The sequence below is a fragment of the Mobula birostris genome, chromosome 1 (assembly GCF_030028105.1).
Source record: "Mobula birostris isolate sMobBir1 chromosome 1, sMobBir1.hap1, whole genome shotgun sequence".
Classification (NCBI taxonomy): domain Eukaryota; kingdom Metazoa; phylum Chordata; class Chondrichthyes; order Myliobatiformes; family Myliobatidae; genus Mobula; species Mobula birostris.
In genome coordinates, this window is record NC_092370.1 from 53,696,704 (window position 1) to 53,719,238 (window position 22,535).

The window sequence follows — 22,535 nt, forward strand, 5'->3', positions numbered from 1 at the left end:
ATTTCAGAAATAAAAAATAAATATGGTAAATCAAAGTAAGAAACAACAAAATTGTAACTTCAATGCAATGTAGAAGAATATGATTAGTTATTACTGGAAATAGTTGCACACGTTCACTGTGCTCATGTAAACTTCTATTGGCAAATGAGTGCCTAATGCAATATAGAAGGAACTTGTAAATTGGAAAACCCTCTTCTGTTTCTCTGCAATTACAGGTCATGAATCAATTAATTGTTCAAGCAGTAGCCTATGCTGGGCTTTTCCTTCAAGCTCTTCCTGGTGCACTGTTCTCCTTGCTGCAAACTCCAGTCATGTGACAGCTATTCTTTCTTGTTGCATACTGAATAGCACTAGCCAAAATGTTTGTTTCACAAAGCAGGTTTCAAACTGGTATTTTCTGTATCATTTTGAATTAATAATGAAATTGAATTCTTACTGGTTTGAACTATAAATGGATGGGGAGATTGGTTAAAATAGCTAAAAATACCCCCTGATGATTTCCACACATATTGATCACTCTGGAGGGGTCTGGGTAAGCTTTAGACATTCATCATTGAATAATATTATCTCCTGTACAAAGCTCATAGTAAACAGCAGTATCTGTACTTCTCCCTACACTTTAAAGTTAAAGCCAATGTGCAGATGTTAGCTATAGCATTTATTAAGCTTGCATCTGCAAAGACTTTTCATTGGTGACTTCTTGACCATTTAGAGCATTAAAGATCCACTTCAGCATAACATCTTCCAAAGGAGATCTAAAACCCTTGAGTGCAAAGCAAGCAAGTGTTGTTTTAATCGACCAGACTGAAGACAGCTGCAGTCAAAACCAGGAAGTGTAAGTTAGAATATTTAATTAAAAAATAAATGTGAAATAGAGAGAAGGAGAAAAATCTAAGATTATAAAAGCAAAAAGAACAAATAAATGTCTTAATGAAACTTTGAAAAGATCTCCAAAACATAGTAAGATCAGAAAAAAAGTATTGACACTCCTACCAGTTAATTTTCAACACAGAGACGTTGTTTAGTAGTTTTTAAGACTTAATACATAATTAAAGTACACTAACATTTGAAGAAACTCACTCTGATTTTTCAAGATGTTTTTTGGAGGGTCCCTGATGCTGGCTATCCCGGCTTCATGCTTTACATTAACTACAATGCTGTGTCTAAAAATAAGGTGCTTATGGAAGAATAAAGCAATTCCATCAGGAACAATGCACTGAAAATTGATGCACTTCACCTGGACCAGACGAAAAATCTCAACCTGAAATATCGAATGTCTATTTTCTTCCACAGATGCTGCCTGACACACTGAGATTCTGCAACAGATTGTTTGTTGCTCCCAATTTCAGCACCTGCATGCTTTTGTGTCTCCAATTCAGACAGCAATTACCTGAATTCACGTTTTATTTATTTATTTATTTGAGCTATAGCACTGAATAGGCCCTTCTGACTCTTTGAGCCACACCTCCTAGCAATCCCTCAGTTTAATCATGGCTAATTAACCTACCAACCGGTATGTCTTTGATTTGTGGGATGAAACTGGCGTACCCAGAAGAAACCTGCACTGTCATGAGGAGAACGTAGAAACTCCTTACAGACAGTGGCTGGAATTGAACCCAGTTTGAGTACAGAGAGGAAATTAAGAACCTGGTGGCACAGTGTGAAGACAATAACCTATCCCTCAACGTCAGCAAGAAGAAGGAATTGGTTGTTGACTTCAGAAGGAGTAGCGGACCACATGACCCAATTTAGATTATGAAGACACGAAGTCCTCTTTTATTGTAATTTAGTAATGCATGCATTAAGAAATGATATAATATTTCCTCCGGTGTGGTATCACAAAACACAGGACAGACCAAGACTGAAAAAACTGACAAAAACACATAATTATAACATATAGTTACAACAGTGCAACAATACCATAACTTGATGAAGAAGTCCACGAGCACAGTAAAAGTGCAAGGTCTCTCAAATGTCCCACATCTCACGCAGATGGGAGAAGGAAGAAAAACTCTCCCTGCCATGCCGACCACAGTCCGACTCTGAGTCATCTGAAAACTTCGAGCTCTGACCAGCTCTCCGACACCGAGTACTGAGCGCTATCTCTGTCCGAACGATTCGACCTCAACCTCGGTCGCCAACAGCAGGCAAAGCCGGGGATTTTGAGGCCTACCCTCTGAAAGATTCCCGACCACGCAGTAACGACAGCAGCGAACGAGCATTTCAGAAATTTCTCCAGATGTTCCTCTGTGCTTTCACGTCCATTCTCCATTGGTGGTGCACAAGTGGAACAGGTCAAAAGCTTTAAGTTCCTCGGGGTCAGTATCACAAATGACCTGACTTGGTCCAACCAAGTACAGTCCACTGCCAAGAAGGGCCACCAGTGTCTTTACTTCCTGAGAAAACCAAAGAAATTTGGCCTGTCCTCTAAAACCCTCACTAATTTTTATAGATGCACCGTAGAAAGCATTCTTCTGGGGTGCATCACAACCTGGTATGGAAGTTGTGCTGTCCAAGACTGGAAGAAGCTGCAGAAGATCGTGAACACGGAGCAGCACATCACACAAACCAATCTTCCGTCCTTGGACTCACTTTACACCGCACGCTGTTGGAACAGTACTGCAGGATAATCAAGGACACGACCCACCCAGCCAACACACTTTTCGTCCCCTCTTCCCTCCGGGAGAAGGCTCAGGAGCCTGAAGACTCGTACGGCCAGATTTGGGAACAGCTTCTTTCCAACTGTGATAGGACTGCTGAACGGATCCTGACCCGGATCTGGGCCGTACACTCTAAATATCCGGACCTGCCAGTTTTTTTTTGCACTACCTTACTTTCCATTTTCTATTTATGATTTATAATTTAAATTTTTAATATTTACTATCGATTTGTAATCCAGGGAGTGGGAAGCACAGAACCAAATATCGCTGTGATGATTGTATGTTCTAGTATCAATTGTTTGGCGATAATAAAGTATAAAGTATACAGTTCACTGGTGCAGTAAAGCATTGTGCTAACCACTATGCTATCACCCAGGCCTCTCATAATCTGCTCTCTATTCCTTCCATAGTTACAGTGATCACATTTGTTCTGTCATTCCTCCTGCAAAATCCAGACCAACATCTCAACGAAGAGTATAAAATACCTCTAAAATACACAACAAAGCCTTTATTCATGAAATAATTGGACATTAACAAAAATAGGGTAGCACACTAATTTTTAAAAATCCAGCAAACCTGTGACTTCAATGGATGGTAATTATCACATTTGTATATTTTTCAGAAGCAGAATCAGATTCATGAGTTTTATATAATATGTGAAAGCTTGTTGTTTTGCAGCAGTACAGTGAAAAGATAGAAAATTACTATAAATGACAAAATAAGTAAATAGTGCAAAAAAAAGGAATAACGTGTTCATGGCTTGTTTAGAAATCTGACAGTGGAAGGGAAGAAGCTGTTCCCAAATGATTGAGTGTTACTCTTCAGCCTCCTCTACCTTCTCCCTGACGGTAGTAATGAGAAGAGGGCATGTCACGAACGGTGAGGGTCTTCAAAGACAGATGCTGCCTTCTCAAGGCACTACCTCTTGAAGAAGCCTTCAATAGTGGGGAGGGTTGTGTCAGTGATGGAGCTGACCAAGCCTACAACACTCTGCAGCTTCTCGTGATCCTGTGAATTTTCCCATTAGTTCCTAGTACCAGAGAATTAGAAAGGCTTCTGAGTGAAATAAACACTGGGCTCTGAGGATACAGGTGGGGAATGAAGCTGACTAGACTAACCTGCAGACAGCAGCATGGACTATGGGCTGAATGGCTTGTGATCAGTAACGACAGTGTAATTTCACTCTAACAGCTATTTTATATTTCAGACAACTCTTAAAAAAACTAATTGAGAAAATAGCCAGGGTTCCCTTTGTTTTGCTCACTAAAGTTTCAAGCACTCAGGCTTGGACACGCCAGAAAAGGCTGGGAGCGTTCACTACTTCAAGTAGGAACCACTAAAAATTTGAAGGTATTGACAATCATCTTGAATGTTACAATGAAAATGAAAATTTGGAGGATACGTTCGTCAAAAGTATTGTATGAAGGCAGTCCATGATCTGCATAGGTGTCTACACTGATTATGTTCACTTATAGGCAATCAAAAAAATACAGTAGCGTACACTGGATAAATTCCTCGGTCGATAACTATTAGGAACTAATACTGTTTTATACTACTGTTAGGAGCATTGATAGTGTTCTAATTTGTTCTGTATTTCATTTAAATATATAATTTGTTGCTCAGTTAAACAGTAGTTTGTCTTTTTTATACCTTTGTAACTAGGTGTCTGTGCTAATTTTGTTAATTTATAGTGTGACAAGAATACACATAGATTAAGACGTAGCTGTCCTGTGCTGGCACCAGTGGAATCAACAGTTGGTCTGCCACCTGTCTTCAGGAGAGAGAGAGATAAGGAAAACAATGGAGCAGCATTTGGAGATGTTAATGAAGGAAGGAGAGCTGTCAAGATCGGCTCCCCCTTTGAACCCTGAACTGTTTGAAGTGATGGACAGGCGATACCCCAGCAGGGGGATAAAAAGGGACAGGTTCGCTAAGGCAGGACACGCACACGACACCCGAGGTAACAAGACCCTGGAAGTGGTGCGTCTCTCACAAGTCGGTGGGAAGTACCGGGCCATAGACGCACAGGGTGGAAAGGCACGATCGGCGGGAACCTGGTGTGTGTCCACCCTTGCCTGGGTGCCAGGTTCACCGCAGGGAAACGATCGTATCTGGAAACGGAGGGGTCACGGTCGGTGACCTCAGATGACATCACAAAGGACTCGCCCGAAAGCTGACTGCGAAGGTCTGTGTGGAAGCCTTGAATATTCATTCGTTTTGCTCTCTCTCTCCTTCCCCCCACTGTCCATCGTCACGGCAGCGATTACTGCAAACTGAACTGAACTGAACTTTGCGTCACTTTGAAACTGGTCATTTACCCCTAGACAACGATAGAGCTTGATTGATCCTGTTATCTTAATTCTGTGTACATGTATGTTTATCATTGCTGAACTGTTGCATTTATTATCCTTTTGATTAGAGTACTGTGTTGCTTGTTTCTTTAATAAAACTTTCTTAGTTCTAGTAATCCAGACTCCAACTGAGTGATCCATTTCTGCTGGTTTGGCAACCCAGTTACGGGGTACGTAACAATAGTCAATCTAAGGAATAGGACAACGTCTTGGTTTTCCATTGCATCCAACAATGACAGCGAAACCTGTGAGGGAGAGTTTTTAAACTGGAAAAGCCTTTGAAGTGGGACAGTTCCATCTCTCAACTACGGAAGTCCAGGTCCAGTGGTATGAGTAGTTGTCACAACTGGGGTCTTCATTGGTTGCAGTAGATAACCATGTCTTCTTCTGTGGCTTATTGTGCCTTTTGCCATCCACGAAGTGTTGCAGAACTGCCTTCTTTTCTGTTGGAACTCGCTGCTGATCTCAAATTGCCAGTCCGCTAGAGCTGACTTTTCATGCTGAGACAAGCACGTCCCTATTTCACTGGGGTATGAAGCCTGCTGGCCACCCTCACCTAGCTTAGCAGCCTCTCAAAGCGGTGTACCATGGTGTGACTGCTGTCACATGCAAACAGCTACTTGGAGCCAGATGTGAGAAGTGGGTGTCTGATGGAGACCAAAGGTGAGTGAGCCGCCCTAGAATGGTCATGACAAGCCCTTCCACCTGAGGTGCTACTTCTCCCTGGGCACCTCATAATTTGTTACTGAGTTAAACAGTAGTTTATCATTTTTATACCTTTTTAACTACTTCCATGAAACTTTGGCTAATTAGGACAGCCATTTAAATGGGACAAAATATACTGGTCCTGATATGTCTCAATTAACTGGAATCCACTGAAAATAGATTGATGCTACTTTTTTTTTGAAAAAAATTGGTTTCATACTGTTAATCTCCGAAACAAAACATTTCTGACACTCTGTCAGGGGAATGCTTTATTAAGGAAATGATACTGGGCAATAATTTTGTGAATTATGTCTGAACCAAAAATACTACATTTGTTTCAGAATTGAGATAAAATTTTCTCTTATCTAAGAACTAATGCTTTATCATATTAAACAAGGTTTGATGCATTTGTTTTGGTTGTCAGGATTATGTGTACAAAATAGCACTGTGATTTTATTAACAGTGTGGAATGCCCACAAGAATTAAAATCTTAAAAAGCTATACAGATACTTGGAAACACATTTCTAGATCAAAAGAAGCAATATTTCCCTTGCCACCAAGATCAAATAATTGGACACAGAAGGAGTGTGCCGTGAGTAGATGGAGAGATAACATTTTCCAAACATAAATAGAGATTTAGCAGGAAATAAAGTAGAAGCCTGAAAACATGAATTCCTTTGTGCTGAGGTTTCTTTTGACTTCCATACAAATTTTTGATTGAGTTGATCATGTTGCATGCACATTTTTATTCAAATATTACACACTAGTATTATCTATGTTTTTATTTTTAAAAATGACAATTTGGCTTACTAGAATTTGTGCAATAAACCGGGAAGGACACAATAAGCTTGTGACATAGAAACAATTGGGAACTACCAAACTCCCCAACTAACAAGTAACAGTTAAAATACGCATGTCCTATGTATCTGAAATGTATAAGCAATAAAGAAAATAAATATTAATCATTGGTACAGATGGTTGAAATGCCAACTAGTAATAAAATATGTAGCAAGATCATTTTTAATAGTCCGGTTTAAGATGGTGCTGGTGAAACACAGCGACGACTTACTGGCAGCAAGCAAAGCTACAAACTATTTTGTTAATCACACATTTTCTGAAAAACGATCACTGTAATCACCAGCCCGTAACTTTCCTTTTGGAGTTGAGCTTTTGAACTGCCTGTATGACCTGGGATTTTTGTGGTGTGAACTGGAGTTTCAAAGGTGCAGGATGGTTGTGGCATGGCACACGTGAGCTGAATTGAGGTGGTGGGGCCCAGCCCCAAGGGCGAGGAACGAGCCAATGTGTGGCCTTTACTGGAGAAGACTTATAGCGGATTCAAAGTGGCAGATCAGAGGTGAGGCACATCCGAGGTGGCAGGGCCCAGGTCCCAGGGCCCAGAGTGAGGAACGAGCGGACGTTCGGCCAGTTTAAGTACTGGGCCAGATTGGAAAGGTCAGGATGTCAGGGCCGGGAGCAACGGATAAGCCAGTGTTCAGCTTACTGCTTGGCGAGGCTTCCTCACTTTTGCACTGAACTGAGGCATCCTGCAACTAACGGGCTCCTGGATTGGCTGTGACTGGCTTTGTGGCTGTGAACTTACTTTCGCGAATCTTAATTCTGAATGTTATTTGCTTACTTTTTATTGTTTCCATGATTTGTTCTTTTTTTCTTTGCACATTGGGCGTTTTTTTTAAATGGGTTCTATTGGGTTTCTTTGTTTTGTGGCTGTCTGTGAGGAGACAAATCTCAAATGTACATAGAGTACACATACTTTGATAATAAATGTATTTTGAACTTTTGAACTTTGAATGATTATAATTTTCTTTGGCTTGCGAGTCTGACAGTACATTCTCAATAAACAGTTTCAAATGTTCAATGTACATCTATTTAAAAAACATCTTTTGAAATTTATAGTTATTATTGGAAATTTAAATGTGTTAAATAAAATTTTCATTCAAATATATGACACAAAATGGAAAACCAAATGCATTAATCAATGTTAATTGAGACTAAAAAATATTAAAATGTGTTCTGACTCCAGCTGAAACATAAAACATTTATTCAATTTGACAACTCAAGCAAATCTGGAGTAATTGTAGATGGTCAGTTTTTGTGGCATCTATTACATTCTACCCTTATTGGCCATGTTTCATTGTGTTGGGCACGTGGCCAAGTGGTTAAGGCGTTCATCTAGTGATCTGAAGGTCGCTAGTTTGAGTCTCAGCTATGGCAGCGTGTTTGTGTCTTGAGCAAGGCACTTAATCACACATTGCTCTAGTGTCTGTGCGAGGAGTGGTACCTCACACAGACTTCCAATCTGCGCCTTGTAAGGCATGAAAATGCCTGACGCAGGCCTCTCATGGTCTGAGTTGACGTTCCCTCCCTCCCCTTCATTTAAAGTTCAGAGTTCAAAGTCACTTTTCAATTTATGTTGAGTTTCTAATAATCTAACTGCAGTGTGTCCCTTGTAAGATCTATAATCTTCAACAGTGTAACAAAAAGATCCATAACTAAGAATATGATGAAAGATGACTACCTTAATTTTGTAATGCAATGAAACTTTTAAGAATTGAATAGATTGTGAATTAAAGCCAGAGTCTAGAGATGTGACAAAAATATTGGTAAAATGAGGTAGTCTGTAAACTGTGTTAAAAGGCGATGGAGCTGGAAGGGTCAAAGGAAAGAATTCTTGATTATAATGGTGTCAGCTGGATTTGTAGATGTCAAAGGCAAAGAGATGCCTAAAAGGCTGTTTCAGAGAAGCAGATAGCTGGAGATTGGGAAGGTGGGTCCTGGAAGCCTTTGGAATATGATTGCACAAAATGGAGAAGCTTTTGGAATATGACTGCTTAAAACGGAGAAGCATTTGGGATGGTCTTGAAAACCTCAAGGTCATGCACTGGGAGTACACAGTATAAGCAGCACAAGGAACACATCACTTTACAAACTATCCACAAACCACCTCATTTGCGTGAGAGTTTGCAAATCCACTGTTACCTCAAAACACCTAAAACTTAAATGGAAACAAAGACCAGAAGAAATTAGAGCAGAATGAAAGCATTTGCCCCATCTCATCAGCTCTGCCATTCAATCGTGGTGGAATTTTTCCCAATCCCATTCTCCTGTCTTAACTCCCTTACCAATTAAGAACATATCAATTTCTGCCTTAAATACACCCAGTAAATTGGCCTACACTGTCCACTGCAGCAACACAGACCACAGATTCAATATTGTTTGGTTGAGGACTCATCTCGGTTTTATAGGGACACTTCTTTAGTCTGGGGCTGTGCCCTCATATTCTAGTCAAACCTACTGATCGAAACATTGTCTCCACATTCAATCTATCCAGGCTTTACTGTCTATGATCTTAAGTTTTATTTATGTTAAAGTAGTAAAAAAAAATGTCATGCATTAGAGGGCAAGATGGAAAAAGCTTAGTACAATAAACCATTAGCACAAATGATCTTCCCAAACTATCCTAAAGAATTCAAATTCCAAGAGGTACACAAGATAAACTTCATCACACATGAACATCATATTCAAAGTGGCAGCTAGTGACTGCTTATGATCAAATAATGTAATTGGATTAAGGAAGTAACTAATACAATGTTGTAGGCAACACGACAGCCGAACTTGCATTTTGGAAAAGGTAAATTTTTGTGAAAATGTAAAGGTGGGAACTACTTAAACACTTAATTGATGAGGCATTCTTTTGTGCCCATGATTGCAGATAGATAAAGATAGTAAGAATGTTGGTCTTTGCATCACGCAGAGTGCTGGAAAAGTATTAAGAGTTTAACAGTTCCTTCAATTTGAAATTATATACTCTTTAAAATGACTTATGTCAAATTCATTTAATTAAGTCAACTTCCATGCAATCTTCAACTTAAAGTTCAGTAATTTGCAAAATAATATCATTCTCTTGCAATACTTACTTATTTCTGATCCCAAATAACAAAAATAGTACCTTTGCAAGTATTCAATCATATTCAAAATGGCTGCTTATGATCAAGTACTAGTTTTGTCTCTTTAGAGCGTGAAAAACTTTGTTTTTTTGTTATTCTAGGACATCATTTATGTCCTACATTTCCTACCCCAGAATTTTGCTACTATTTAACAAAAAACATCAGTTCTACTCTGAAAAGGTAAGTGACCATTTATGCTGCTGCTTGACTGCAACTATTTAAAGAATATAATTAAAATGCAACATTTTCAATTAGGTGTAATGCTGCTGTGTTTATTATAAAGACAAACAATACATGCCTTAACATTCAACATTTTTAACTTTCTACTTTGTTCTTACCTTTTAAAGTTCCTCAGAATTGACTGACCTACCTCTTGTTTGGGCTGGGGCTTCCTGAGGTTATAACTGAATGAGAGAACATTGTGTCATTCATGTTAGGAGGAGGTCTTGAAGGCCTATGGCATAAAAAACATAGTTTATTGTTATAACAAGCTGAACCTAAAATATATCTTAATTATACTCTCACCAAATACAATCTTTAGAAGGCAAAATGAAATTAAAAACGAAACTAGTTTAGTATTGCAAATTGTCATTAATAATTTCCTACTCTGAAAACTCAGTAAAGTTTTGAAGATGTTATAATTGATTTCAATAAGTACCTTTGAAGAATAAAAAATTTATTAAAAATATAGTCTGTAAATGCTACTGAATGAGTATCCAGTTTTCATAAAGTTTTTTTTCTATTATTTAACTGGCTTGATATCTTTAATGTATTAGACAAAAGAACTTTACTGAGTGTTCATATGCTACTATTTGCAATTATTTTAAGGAACTATCTAAAATTATAATGTCTCAGCACAGAAGAAGATAATTCTGGCATCCTGCTTATACCAGTTCTTCAAACTATAACATACAATTAGTTCATATATCCCTTTTTTATCCAGGTAGCTGCGTAAGCTTTAAACCCTCAAGTATTTGCCTCATTTTTTTTTGAGACTTATTATTAGTTCAGCTTCTCTCAGGCTTTTCAGGTAGTGTAAAAAAAATTCTTCTTCCCTCTTTGATTTTGCCAATCTCCTTAAACTCCTGTTGTCTGTCAATTAATCATTTTCCGACTTGTCATCCTGCTTATATCAGCTAAATATTTTATTTTCTTAGTGATAATATAAAAGCCTTTGATTAACTCAATCAACGACCACCCCCCAACCTTCTTTGGTTTTGAGAAGAATGATCCCAGCATCTCTGTCTCTACATTACACTCGTGCATCACTAGTAATACAGTACCATTCCGGTAAACCTTCTTCAATCCTTTGAAGTCTTTTCTAATGTTAGTTCTCACTATACACTCAATAGAAAAATAAATATATTCCCCAAAACACCTCGTGTTCTCCATTTCTCTTCTACATTTCAGTAGTGTTCATTGGGAATTTCAGTCTAGATAGCAAATATCTGTCAGTGCAAAACCATTGACATCCGTTATTAAGAAAGGAGTAACAGGTTATTTAGAAAATGATAATATGATCATGCATAGCAAAAGTGAATTGAAAAATTTATTGGAGTTCTTTTAGGACATTTCAGCCTAGTGTTTAAGAGGGAACCAATAATGCAAGTTATTTGAAACACAAAAAGACCTCCAATAAAATACCATATGAAAATCATGAGAAGCTACATAAATGGTCCTTCTAGTGTATTGGAATGGATAAAGGAATGGCCAACTGATAGGAAGCAAAGGATATGGATAAATGGGTAATCTTCAGCTGTCAATCCGTAACAAGTCTGATACCGAGGGAGTCAGTGCCAGTGCCTCAACCATTTACAATCTATATTAGTGATTTAGATCAATGGTGACCAGTTTTGCTGAAGATACCAAGCTGCTTATGAAGAGGACAAAAGTTTTGCACAGTAATACAGACAGGGAAGGGTGCGGACAAAATTATAATCAACAGAATTTAATGTGGTGGTGTTATCCGATTTAGTAAGAATAGTTTCAAAAAATTAACAGTGGGAGACCATCAAGTGCTAAAAACATTTGGTTGTCCTTACATTGTTGGTGTGCCTGTGCAGCAAGCATCAGGAAATTAAGTTCAAGTTTAATAATCATTCAACCTGACATGAATATAGATAAATTCCTCTGGGGGAGAGGTGCAAAACATATTACCAACAGCACACTGCACAAATGACAAATAAGGTTACAATTTCAGAAAAACATAGTCACTAAGAAAAAAATATATAGTCCACATCCCTGAGTGGCATGATTGCAGATTTATGGTAAGTTGCCCTGGTCTAGCTAGTTCATCCACCAAGCAAACCTCAGGGGGCAGTATCAACAGGAGTGGCCAGCCCCAACATTGCCTTATGAGAAAAATTTAAACAGACTAGGCAATAATTTTCTCGAGCTGAGAAAAATTAAAGAAACAACAATCTAAAAGGGCATGACAGGGTGTACTTTGAAGATGTTTCTCCAAGGAAGAGTGTGGGGCTAAGAGCCACAGAGTTAGAACATAGAACAGAGAAAACCTACAGCACAATACAGGCCCTTCAGCCCACAAAGTTGTACTGAACATGTCCCTACCTTGGAAATTACCAGGCTTACCTATAGCCCTCTATTTTACTCAGCTCCATGTACCTATCTAAATGTCTCCTAAAAGACCCTATCGTTTCCGCCTCCATCACCGTTGCCGGCAGCCCATTCCACGCACTCACCACTCCCTGAGTAAAAAGCTTACCCCTGACATCTCCTCTGTACCAACTCCCCAGCACCTTAAATCTGTGTCTTCTTGTGGCAAGCATTTCAGCCCTGGGAAAAAGCCTCTGACTATCCACACGATCAAAGCCTCTCATCATCTTATACACCCCTATCAGGTCACCTCTCATCCTCCGTCACTCCAAGGAGAAAAGGCTGAGTTCACTCAACCTGTCTTCATAAGGCATGCTCCCCCAATCCAGGCAACATCCTTGTAAATATCCTCTGCACCCTTTCTATGGTTTCCACATCCTTCCTGTAGTGAGGCGACCAGAACTGAGCACAGTACTCCAAGTGGGATCTGACCAGGGTCCTATATAGCTGCAACATTACCTCTCAGCTCCTAAATTCAATTCAACGATTGATGAAGACCAATACACCATATGCCTTCTTAACCACAGAGCCAACCTGCGCAGCTGCTTTGAGCATCCTATGGACTTGGACCCCAAGATCCCTCTGATCCTCCACACTGCCAAGAGTCTTACCATTAATACTATATTCTGCCATCATATTTGACCTACCAAAATGAACCACTTCACACTTATCTGGATTGAACTCCATCTGCCACTTCTCTGCCCAGTTTTGCATCCTATCAATGTCCCGCTGTAACCTCTGAGTTCCAAGGTGAAAGGATGGTTATTTAAGGTGGAGTAAAATTTCTTCTTTCAGAAGACTGTGAATCAATGAAATTATCCAAATGCTCTGAAATGAAGTATATTCAACACCGAAACATAAGGGACTAAAAGTTTGTGGACACTGGACAAGACTGTGGGATTAAGACCAAAGATCAGAAATGCCATCATCTCATTTATTGAAGGAGCAAGTTTGAAGGGTCAAACGACTTACTCCTGTTCTTATTTCTCATGTTCTTATGTGTATTATGACTGCCTCCAGCAGCAATTTTATAAATTTTAAGGTATTTGACAAGGTACTCCTAGTAGTCTGATCAAGAAGATAAGGATGCAAGTGATCCATGGTAACTTGATGGTTTTGATTCAGAATTGGCTTGACCATAGATGGTGGTTGTGGAAGGGTGATATTCTGGTTGAGGGTCCAGTGCCAGTGGTGTTCAGTTGGGGTCAGTGCAGGTACTTCTATTGTCTGTGATATATACATTCAGTGGCTACTTTATTAGGTACAGGAGTGGAACCTGGTGTGGGCTTCTGCTGTTGTAGCAGAGGTTCACCATGATCTGCCCTTCTGCACACCAATGTTGTAACATCATTGTATTTGAGTTCATGTCACCTTCCTGTTGGCTTGAACCAGTCTGGTCACACTCCTCTGATCTCTTTCATTAACAAGGTGTTTTCACACACAGAACTGCCACTCACTGGATTTTCTTTTGTTTTTCCGCACCATCCTCTGTAAACTCTAGAGGCCGTTGTATGTGAAAGTCCCAGGAGATTAGCAGTTTCTGAAATACTCAAACCACCCCATATGGCACCACCAATTAAACCACAGTCAAAGTCACTAAGATCACATTTCTTCCCCATTCTAATATTTGGTCTGAACAACAGAACCATGTTGGCAAGCTTTTTGCATTGTGTTGCTGCCACATAATTGGCTTGGATATTTGCATTAATGAGCAGGTGTACAGGTGTAGCTAGTAAAGTGGCCACTGAGTGCATAAGTGACTTGGATAAAAAATATGGCTGTATAGGTTAGGAAGTCTGCAGATGATACAAAGATTGGTGGAGTTGCCGACAGTGAAGAAGATTCTCAAAGGGTATAACAGGTTCAAAGCATCAGCTATTCAATTTCAAGTTTAAGTTTCAGTCAGCCATATATGAATACAGCCAAATGAAGCAGTGTTACTCCAAGGCCAAGGTGCAAAACACAGTACCATCAGTCACACATAACACAAGGCACATATAAAATGCCAGTGAAATACAGTTACAGGAAAAAAATATATTCCAGACCCTGAGCCCGTAAATGTTGCAGGAGTCTGTAGTTGAACACAATATAGCCTGTTTTCTGCAAAGCGAACACTGGGGGGCAGCACCGACTCCAGCTTGGACACCACGACATGTCGCCTCTGTTGTAGTGCACTAATTTTGACACCTCTGTCTTGGGCAGCTGTGAATAGGTGACAGCGTGGCTTGAGGCCTCCCTACGACCGAGACCACGCAGCTCCCTGCTGTCCGCCAATAAATCAGTGATTTGGACTTGCAGCATTCCATTTTAACAATCTTCAACAGGGTCTTACAATCACAAGAAATGTGACTAAGACAATTGCTATCTGTTAGACTGCACACTTCCTTCCTGTATCGACTTCTCTGATGCCTCTGTGACACAGGCAAAGAGCACAAACTGCACCAAGTCCATCTCCTTCAATTACTCCACCAACAAGTAACTCACTAATGGGGTAGACCCATTAATGTCCATCAGGATCTTGGGATTGTAAAAAATGTTTAAAAAGGACAACAGCACCTTTGGTTGCTATAGAAGCTGCTGCGATCAAACACTCTGACATCTTATTGGAAGATATAGGCAAAAAATGAAGTTTAATCCAAGCAAGTATGACACATTACACTTTGGAAGGTCAAATGTAAAAGGAAAATATAAGGTTTATGTTAGGACTATTGATGCACAGAGGGATCATGGGGTTAAAGTCCATTGTTTTCTGAAAGTGGCTGTGTTAGTGGAGAGGATAGTAAATTTAATGTATGGCAAGCTTGGCTTCATTAGCTTGGGCATTGATTATAAAAGTCCATGGACTTGCCTCTAATCGTGCTTCTTTTTTGTACTTGTGCCTTCTTTTGCAACATTTTTTTGCATTATTTATGTACAATTTTTGTTTCACAACTTCTGAGTCTTGTCTGATTCTACATGCCCTTAATGCTGCTGCAAGCTAGTCTTTCAGTGTACCAATATCTCACTGTACTTGTGCATATTATTGAAAAACTGACTTGTGGAAATCACTTTGCGGCTACATAAAACTTCGCTGATGTTGTATTTGAAATATTGTGTGTAATTCTGGTTATCCCATTACAGGAAGGATGTGGAGGCTTTGGAAAGAGTACAGAAATAATTTACCAGAAAGTTGCCTGAATGAAAGGTATGAGGATGGACAAACTTGTGTTGTTTTCTTTGGGCATTGCAGGCCAGAGGAGACCAGACAGAAGTTCATAAAATTATGAGGCAGAGATGGGATAAATAGTCAGAATCTTTCTCCCCAGGGTAGAAAGGTCAAATGCCAGAGGTTATGCATACATATAAAGGTGAGAGGGGAAGTTTAAAAGAGCTGTGAAGGGCAAGTGTTTGTTTTACTTCCACACAGAGTGTGGCAGGTGCCTGGAACGGACTGCCAGGCATAGGGGTAGAAGCAGATAGGATATTGATGGTTAAGAGGCTTTTGAGAGAGGCACATGGATATAGAGGGATAGAGGAACATGGATCACATGCATACAGAAGAGGTTTCATTTAATTTGTTACTATGCTCAGCATACGCATCATGGGCTAAAGGGCTTTTTCCTGTTCTATTGTCCAATCACAATAACTTTAGAAGACATTTATTTCCTTCGGAATTAAAAAAGGGGAAAAATGCTGGCAGAAACATTGAAGAACACAAAATGCCTAATGCAAAACCAGTCTGCTTCAACAACTCAGCAGGTCAGGCAGGATTTGTGGAAGGAAGGCAATGGTTGATGTTTTGGGTCAAGACAATTCTTGATGATGGGGAGATGGAGCCGGGTGGATTTGGGAGACAAAGGAGGGTATCTTACTTGGAAACAAGACAAAGAAATGAAAGTGCAGAAACAATCAATTGCAATTAGGGAAGGTTGAAGGTAGAAGCAAGAAAGGAATTTCATTGTACCCTGTGTACTCTATATGACAATTATCTAATCTGAATCTGAAGCAAGTGATGATAATTGGAGGCATAATAGGTGCAAATGCTGGATTTTGGTTAGTAAGGAAGATAAGTGGAACTAGGTAAGAGAGGGTTGATGGAGGTGGGGATATGAGAATTTGTGGGAAAAGTGTGTGGGTAATAGGTGGATGAAAGGGAGCAAAAAAGTGGCTGGTGCGGACTAGAGCAAAGCACAGAGAAAAGATGAAAGGTCCTAATTGAATCAGAAGAGAGAGTGAAGGGGGAACACAGAGGAAAGGGTTACTGGAAGTTCAAAAATGTGATATTCTTACGATTGGGTTGTAGACTCTCCAGGTCAAATGGAGAAGAGTAACATTGGTGAAGGGTGATATTTGTGGTGGGAGTGGGAAGGGAAGTTGAAATGGCATGCAACCAGGAGCACAAGTTGATCAGTGCAGACAGAGCAAGGACACTTGCAAATTAGCTGGGCATATGGAGAGCGTTTGTGGAGGGGAAATGAAGTTACCCAGAACAGCTTACGTCTTGATTCCTCTCACTTCCTACAAAACAAAGATTTAATTTTGGACACTCACATGGACCCCAACTACACTTGTCTTTTACTTTTTCACATGGAACAGTGCTTGTTCCAAACCTTTGCTGTTAACACTGCCCAACTCTTTCTCTGCCTCACTCACAATGGTATCGGTGCTGCTTCCTGCAAGAGCGGAACTTGTCAATTTAATCACCTTGTGGCCAAAGGAAGCAGAGGGCTCCAAGATCTTCCTAATGGGGTACAGATGTGGAAAGAGTCTGGGCATCCATAGCGAAGATGAGATGGCGTGTGATTGGGAAACTGGAAGCCAGCCCCACAAGAATGTAAACAATGTAGGATTTAATAAATGATCAATGTTCCACCACTTTAGCTCGAGTTTTATTAGTAATTTCTTTAACCTATACTACGGTTGGTTACCACGTGGTTAGTTAATGATGACTTAAAGTACTTAATAATATTTTAAAAAATGCTTACCCACATTCATTTCTGTGCAGCAGCAAAAGCAAAACACATTATAAAAACTCAAGTAATTAACTGTAGGACATGCCATTCATTTTTAAAAGCAATACATAATTCAAGGATAAATACTATTTTCTTACAAATGTAGCAAGAATTAGATTCCCATAATTTAGTTGTGATTTAATCTGCAGAATGTTCTATGATGCTCTAAGTAGTCAAAATATTAAAGTGTATTTTCTGTTTTATTCTGAAGCATTTTGTTTATATGGCAAAACCACATATCAAATGATCAAGAATGCTCAAGCATTTTGCGCTGGAAAATGAACATGATTGTGATGCACCATTAACCCTCATCCTTTAACGCAGACCAAACTCACACAAAACTTATCTGTTTATCATCATGACATGAGAATGACTCAAAAGTAACCCTGTTGTTGATTGCATTAGCGCATTACTGGATTCCACTACCTAAGGCAATCTACCTTGCTTAAAGAGGAGATCATCGTACACAGCATAATGCAGGAGATGTTTTGAAAAAATCATTTATTGCATGCAGTCAGAAAAATACAGAATGTTCCTTCCACCTTCTACAAGGAGTATAAAGAAATAAAACTAGTGAAATAGATCAAACACATGCTGGCAAAACTTAAATGCATTCAAATAAGCTTGTCATGATAAAACTAGAAATAAAGTCTCACAGTAACTATTTTCAATCTAAACCACTATTTATAGATGTTATTTCACATTATGTTGAACCCATTTAGTATAAAGCTTACCATTTAAAACTCCCTGGATTGCCATGTAAATATAAATTTGATCGTTAACACAGAGGTACCTAATCGTAAGATCCACAAATCTGATAAATATGTCAGTTAGCTGCTGAGGCATGTCCGTATGATATCTCGGCTGATTTGGTCGAAGACCGACAACTGCCTCAGTTCACCAGGTAACATAAATGTTGGATAAGGCCATGGTATCTACAACCATGAGCTGATAGGTAGATTTGATAGGACCACACGTCTTCATGGGTGTTTCTGTTTCACGTATGCTGAACCATTTCTTTTAAAATCAGGAGAAAAAAAATTGGTCTTTGGTCATGTGCTGCTTATGCACAAAACTAATGGTTGTTGGCTTTACTTGTCTCCACAACTCAACTCCATTTACTTCATTGGAATGAAGCCTGTTGGAGAAGCCGACCTGCTCCAAATACTCTTCACCATCACTTAGTGCTAACTGTTAATGATTAATTTCTCCTCTTCCCAAGAAATTCTAACTAACATATTCACAGGATCTCTGCAACTTGTAAGTTATCATCTAGAGTGGAAGCTGAGGGTGGAAATGATGGAAAAGAAGAGAATGTAGTTGAAGAGCATGCTGTCTTAGGTTTCATTCTCCTCCCCCCACTCTCATCTGCTGTTCCTCCATCTACATTAAAATGGCAATGAAAGAACTGTCCATTGGAAATCTTAAGACTTATTCCTTAAAATATTACACAGTTCAACAGAGCAAAATTATCCTAAAAGCAATCAGAAATTAGCTCTATGGGAAAAATCAAAAACAACCACCTTCAAAATTCTTCAAGGATCCAAAAAAACATGGATAAAATGTTTGTGTTTTAGCTTAAAAATCCTAATTTCTAACAATTTCAACTGTCGCAGATCTTTTTTTTAAGCAGCTCAGTAAATGCAGACTTGTTATATGCAGTACATTGCATCACTATCACACATTTAAATTTTGTATTAATTCTCTAGTGTGATCATATGATGGTGTAGTCCATGTTAAGAAACTTGGTTAGATTGACTTTGAGGCATAAAATGGTAGAAGCACTTGTGTCCCAATTTCCAAGAAAATATATTTGTACAAATGATTAAATTGGCTCTCACTTCCGCTCAGTGGAATCAGTTTAGGTTGAAATTGTGAATAGTAGAGGACGGGAAATACAAGTAAGGATAGTCTATAGTCCCTCAAATGTATCTTCTCAGGGTGAAGCATAAATGGGAAAATATCCATGGCATAAATGGGAAAATATCCATGAGATGTTTAAAGGAATTGTCATGGGAAATTTTAATCTACATATTGATCGGAGGAGCCAAAGAGGCAAGTTTATTATAGAAGTAAAATTTGTGGATTTTTTTTGGGAAGTATATTACAGAACCTACCTGGGAAAAGGCTATTTTAAATTTGGTCATTAGTGATGAGGAAGGATTAATAAAATATCTTGTGGTTTAAGATCCCTTGGAGATTGTAGCCACAATGCAAATATCTTAAAGATAACAGATGGACTAATTTCAACACGTAAAAGTCTCCCAGTTACCAGTGATAATGGATAAGAGAAACTCACCAAGCTAAAAGCAGATAAGTAGCTGGGACCAAAAGCTAGCATCCCAGAGTTTTAAAGGAAGTATATGCAGATCAAGTGGAAAAGGGAGGAAGACAGAAGGGAAGACCTACAGGCGAGTTAGTTTAACATCTATTACCGTAAGATGACAGTCAATTATCAAGGAGGAAGTAAGCAACTCATCATTTCGGAAAGCTGAATACCATTAAATCTGGTCAATATGGTTTTATGAAAGGTAAAGCGTGTTTGGCAAATCTACTTGAATTCTTTGAGGATACAACAGTGAGAGTCAATAGAAGGGAGCCTCTAGATGCAGTACACATAAGAGGCTGATACATAAATTAAGAGTCTAAAATATAGGAGGAAGCATTTTAGCACGGATAGGAAATGAAGTGTTGAAATAAAAAGCTGGAGAGATGTCACTAGTGGAATATCCAAGGCTCTCAATTATTTACCACTTGCATTAATAACCTGCAGAAGGAACAAGTTTGTTAATGATACAAATAGTATATGCTGTGATGATGATGTTGTGATTATATAACTGGGTTGCAATTATGAGTACCAAAAAATTAAGAAATAGTATAGGTCCAACAAATAATTAATCAGGCAAATGGTAAGTTGGTCTTTTTGAACTGGGGTGGAATTTATTAACAGGGAGATTTTGTTGCATAGGGTGTTGGTGTGCCACATCTAGAATACAGTGCACAGTTTTGGTTCCCTTCCCTAGAAGGGATTATAGTAGCATTGGAAGTAGTCCGAAGGAGATGAGAGGGTTATCTTGTCGGGGGGCCAGACGCTTTGGATCTGAATTCCTTGGAGTTGAGAAGAATGAGGGTGGTCGTATTCAAATGTATGAGTTTCTAAGTGGGTTTGACAGGGTAAGTGCTCATGGAAAGGTCACAAACAAGGGGAAAAAGAAACAAAACAAGAAGGCAGTCATTTAAAACTGAGATGCACAGTCTTCTTCTCTATTAGAGGGAAAAACATCTCTGAAATCCTCTGTTCCCAAAGGTGGTGGAAGGTAAAAATTTGAAAGATCAAGGAATTAGCAGGTAATGAGAAACTGAAGAGGAGTTGAGGCCTGGAGCGATCAGCCATGAGATCTGGGCCAGCTTGAATAGCCTGTTCCAATTTCCTGTGTTCCCATATTCACCTTTTTCATGTAAAACTAAAAACGCATTGCAAATATTCATTAATTTATAGAAAGCAACTCATTATTTAGATGATACCAAACAATATCAGAAAGCAAGGCCAATTTTCACCACAGGTTTCTAGAGAAAGGAAATAAGGAAACTGCTCATAGGTGCTATGTCCAAGATTTACAGTGCAGAATACTTAGCAGAAAGATTCATAAGATGATGAAGAATAACCCAAAAGACATAAAATAGACCACTGGAAATTTAGTGGCAAAAGTTTAATATATACTCACACAATGTGGGCCAGATTTAGTGGTTTTTCAGGCTGGTCAGGATACATTGGATGCAAAGGCTCACGACTGGTAGCACAGCTTAAGGACTTGCTAAGTGCATTGGTTAGCTTCTTTGCAGGGGATTTCTGGGAATAATGATACAAAGGTAAAGTGTCAAGTCGGTAAAACAGTATTATATCTCTACAATAAATAATTCTATATTGCAACTTTTGAGCAATATTTCGCATTTTTTCTTTACCTATCTTTACAAAATTTTGACTACAAATAATCTTATAATTAAATGACTAAGACTACATATTATAACTGTATTTTATTAGATGTATTTCTCTCCCAAGATAACAAAAGCAAAATGCTGGAATTACTCAGCAGATCAGGATCTGTGGAGAGAGAAACTAGGTCAATGTTTTGGGTCAATGGACCTTCACAAGAATTCTCCATATTATGCTAAGCACTTACTTAGCATAAAGCAAGCTAGTTTTGCTACTGCTATCACGTATATCTCAATAATATTGCTAAATTTCAGCATCTTCTCCCCAAGACGAATTCATATGCAAAAGGTCAGAAGAGAGCCATGGATGCAAAATAGAGTGGATTCTGGTTAATTATACAATTAATTAATCAGGGCAGGTGCTTATTTAGGACAACTCAAAGAACAACAACTAATTGAAAAAGAATAGCTAGGATTCCCTTTCTTTATTTGAGACACTATACCACTTAATTGGGACCAGGAGACTGTTGCCAAACAGTTTCTAATTAGGATCAGTTGCATGCACTTGTGTGGCCATTAGACACCACACCGCGCTTTGAGCAAACAGTTTTTAAATAATGTCACTTGCATGGGTTTGCGTTCAAAAAACAGTGCATTTGTTTTACTGATAGTTGGCAAGAAATAAGCAGTAAGATAACTTAAATGCTCTACTCACTGCGGTTTCAAGCATTCTGGCTTGGAGATGCCAGAAAGAGTCGGGAGTGAAAATGAAACTATTTCACTACTTCAACAAGTTAGGAACTACAAAGCATTTGAAGTTATTGACAATGATCTTGCATGTTACAATGAAAAAGAAGTTTTGGGGGATGAAATTGTTAAGATCATTTTATGAAGGCTGTCCATTATCTGCACTAGGTATCTGTGTTGATTTTGCACATTTACAGACCGAAACATCGACTGTACTTTTTTCCATTGATTCTGCCTGGCTTGCTGAGTTCCTCAGCATTTTGTGTGTGCGTTGCTATAACAAACTCATGTATTTTTCACAATATCTGGTGTTTTGTTTGCACTTACTAGCAGAAAACAGTACAGCAATTACATAATGGTTTTACACATTTTCATTTTTCATTGACTAAGTGTTAGCACATAAAAAACACACTGTGAATGTAACTTTTGATTGGTTTCTCCTTATCTACGGAATTTCTATGATCTGGACTACAAATGTGATAGCTTTTTGCAAAAGCACCATCTTTAATATTGCCTTTGTTTGATTCCTTGCTTTTGTTTCTCAGCTCCTCACTTAGTTTCAAA

At 38.8% G+C, this 22,535-nt stretch overlaps 1 protein-coding gene across 15 annotated transcripts in view; it reads right to left on the reverse strand.

The window, feature by feature from the left end:
• Positions 1-22,535, reverse strand: part of dtna (dystrobrevin, alpha) — a 217,270-nt gene that overhangs the window by 85,210 nt on the left and 109,525 nt on the right. For all 15 annotated transcript variants that reach the window (XM_072255312.1, XM_072255380.1, XM_072255343.1 and 12 more), the window contains exons 9-10: positions 21,017-21,141; positions 10,055-10,138 (exon numbers count right to left, since the gene is read on the reverse strand). In XM_072255312.1, the coding sequence (XP_072111413.1) occupies positions 10,055-10,138; positions 21,017-21,141 (209 nt within the window). The remainder of the gene's footprint in view (positions 1-10,054; positions 10,139-21,016; positions 21,142-22,535) is intronic.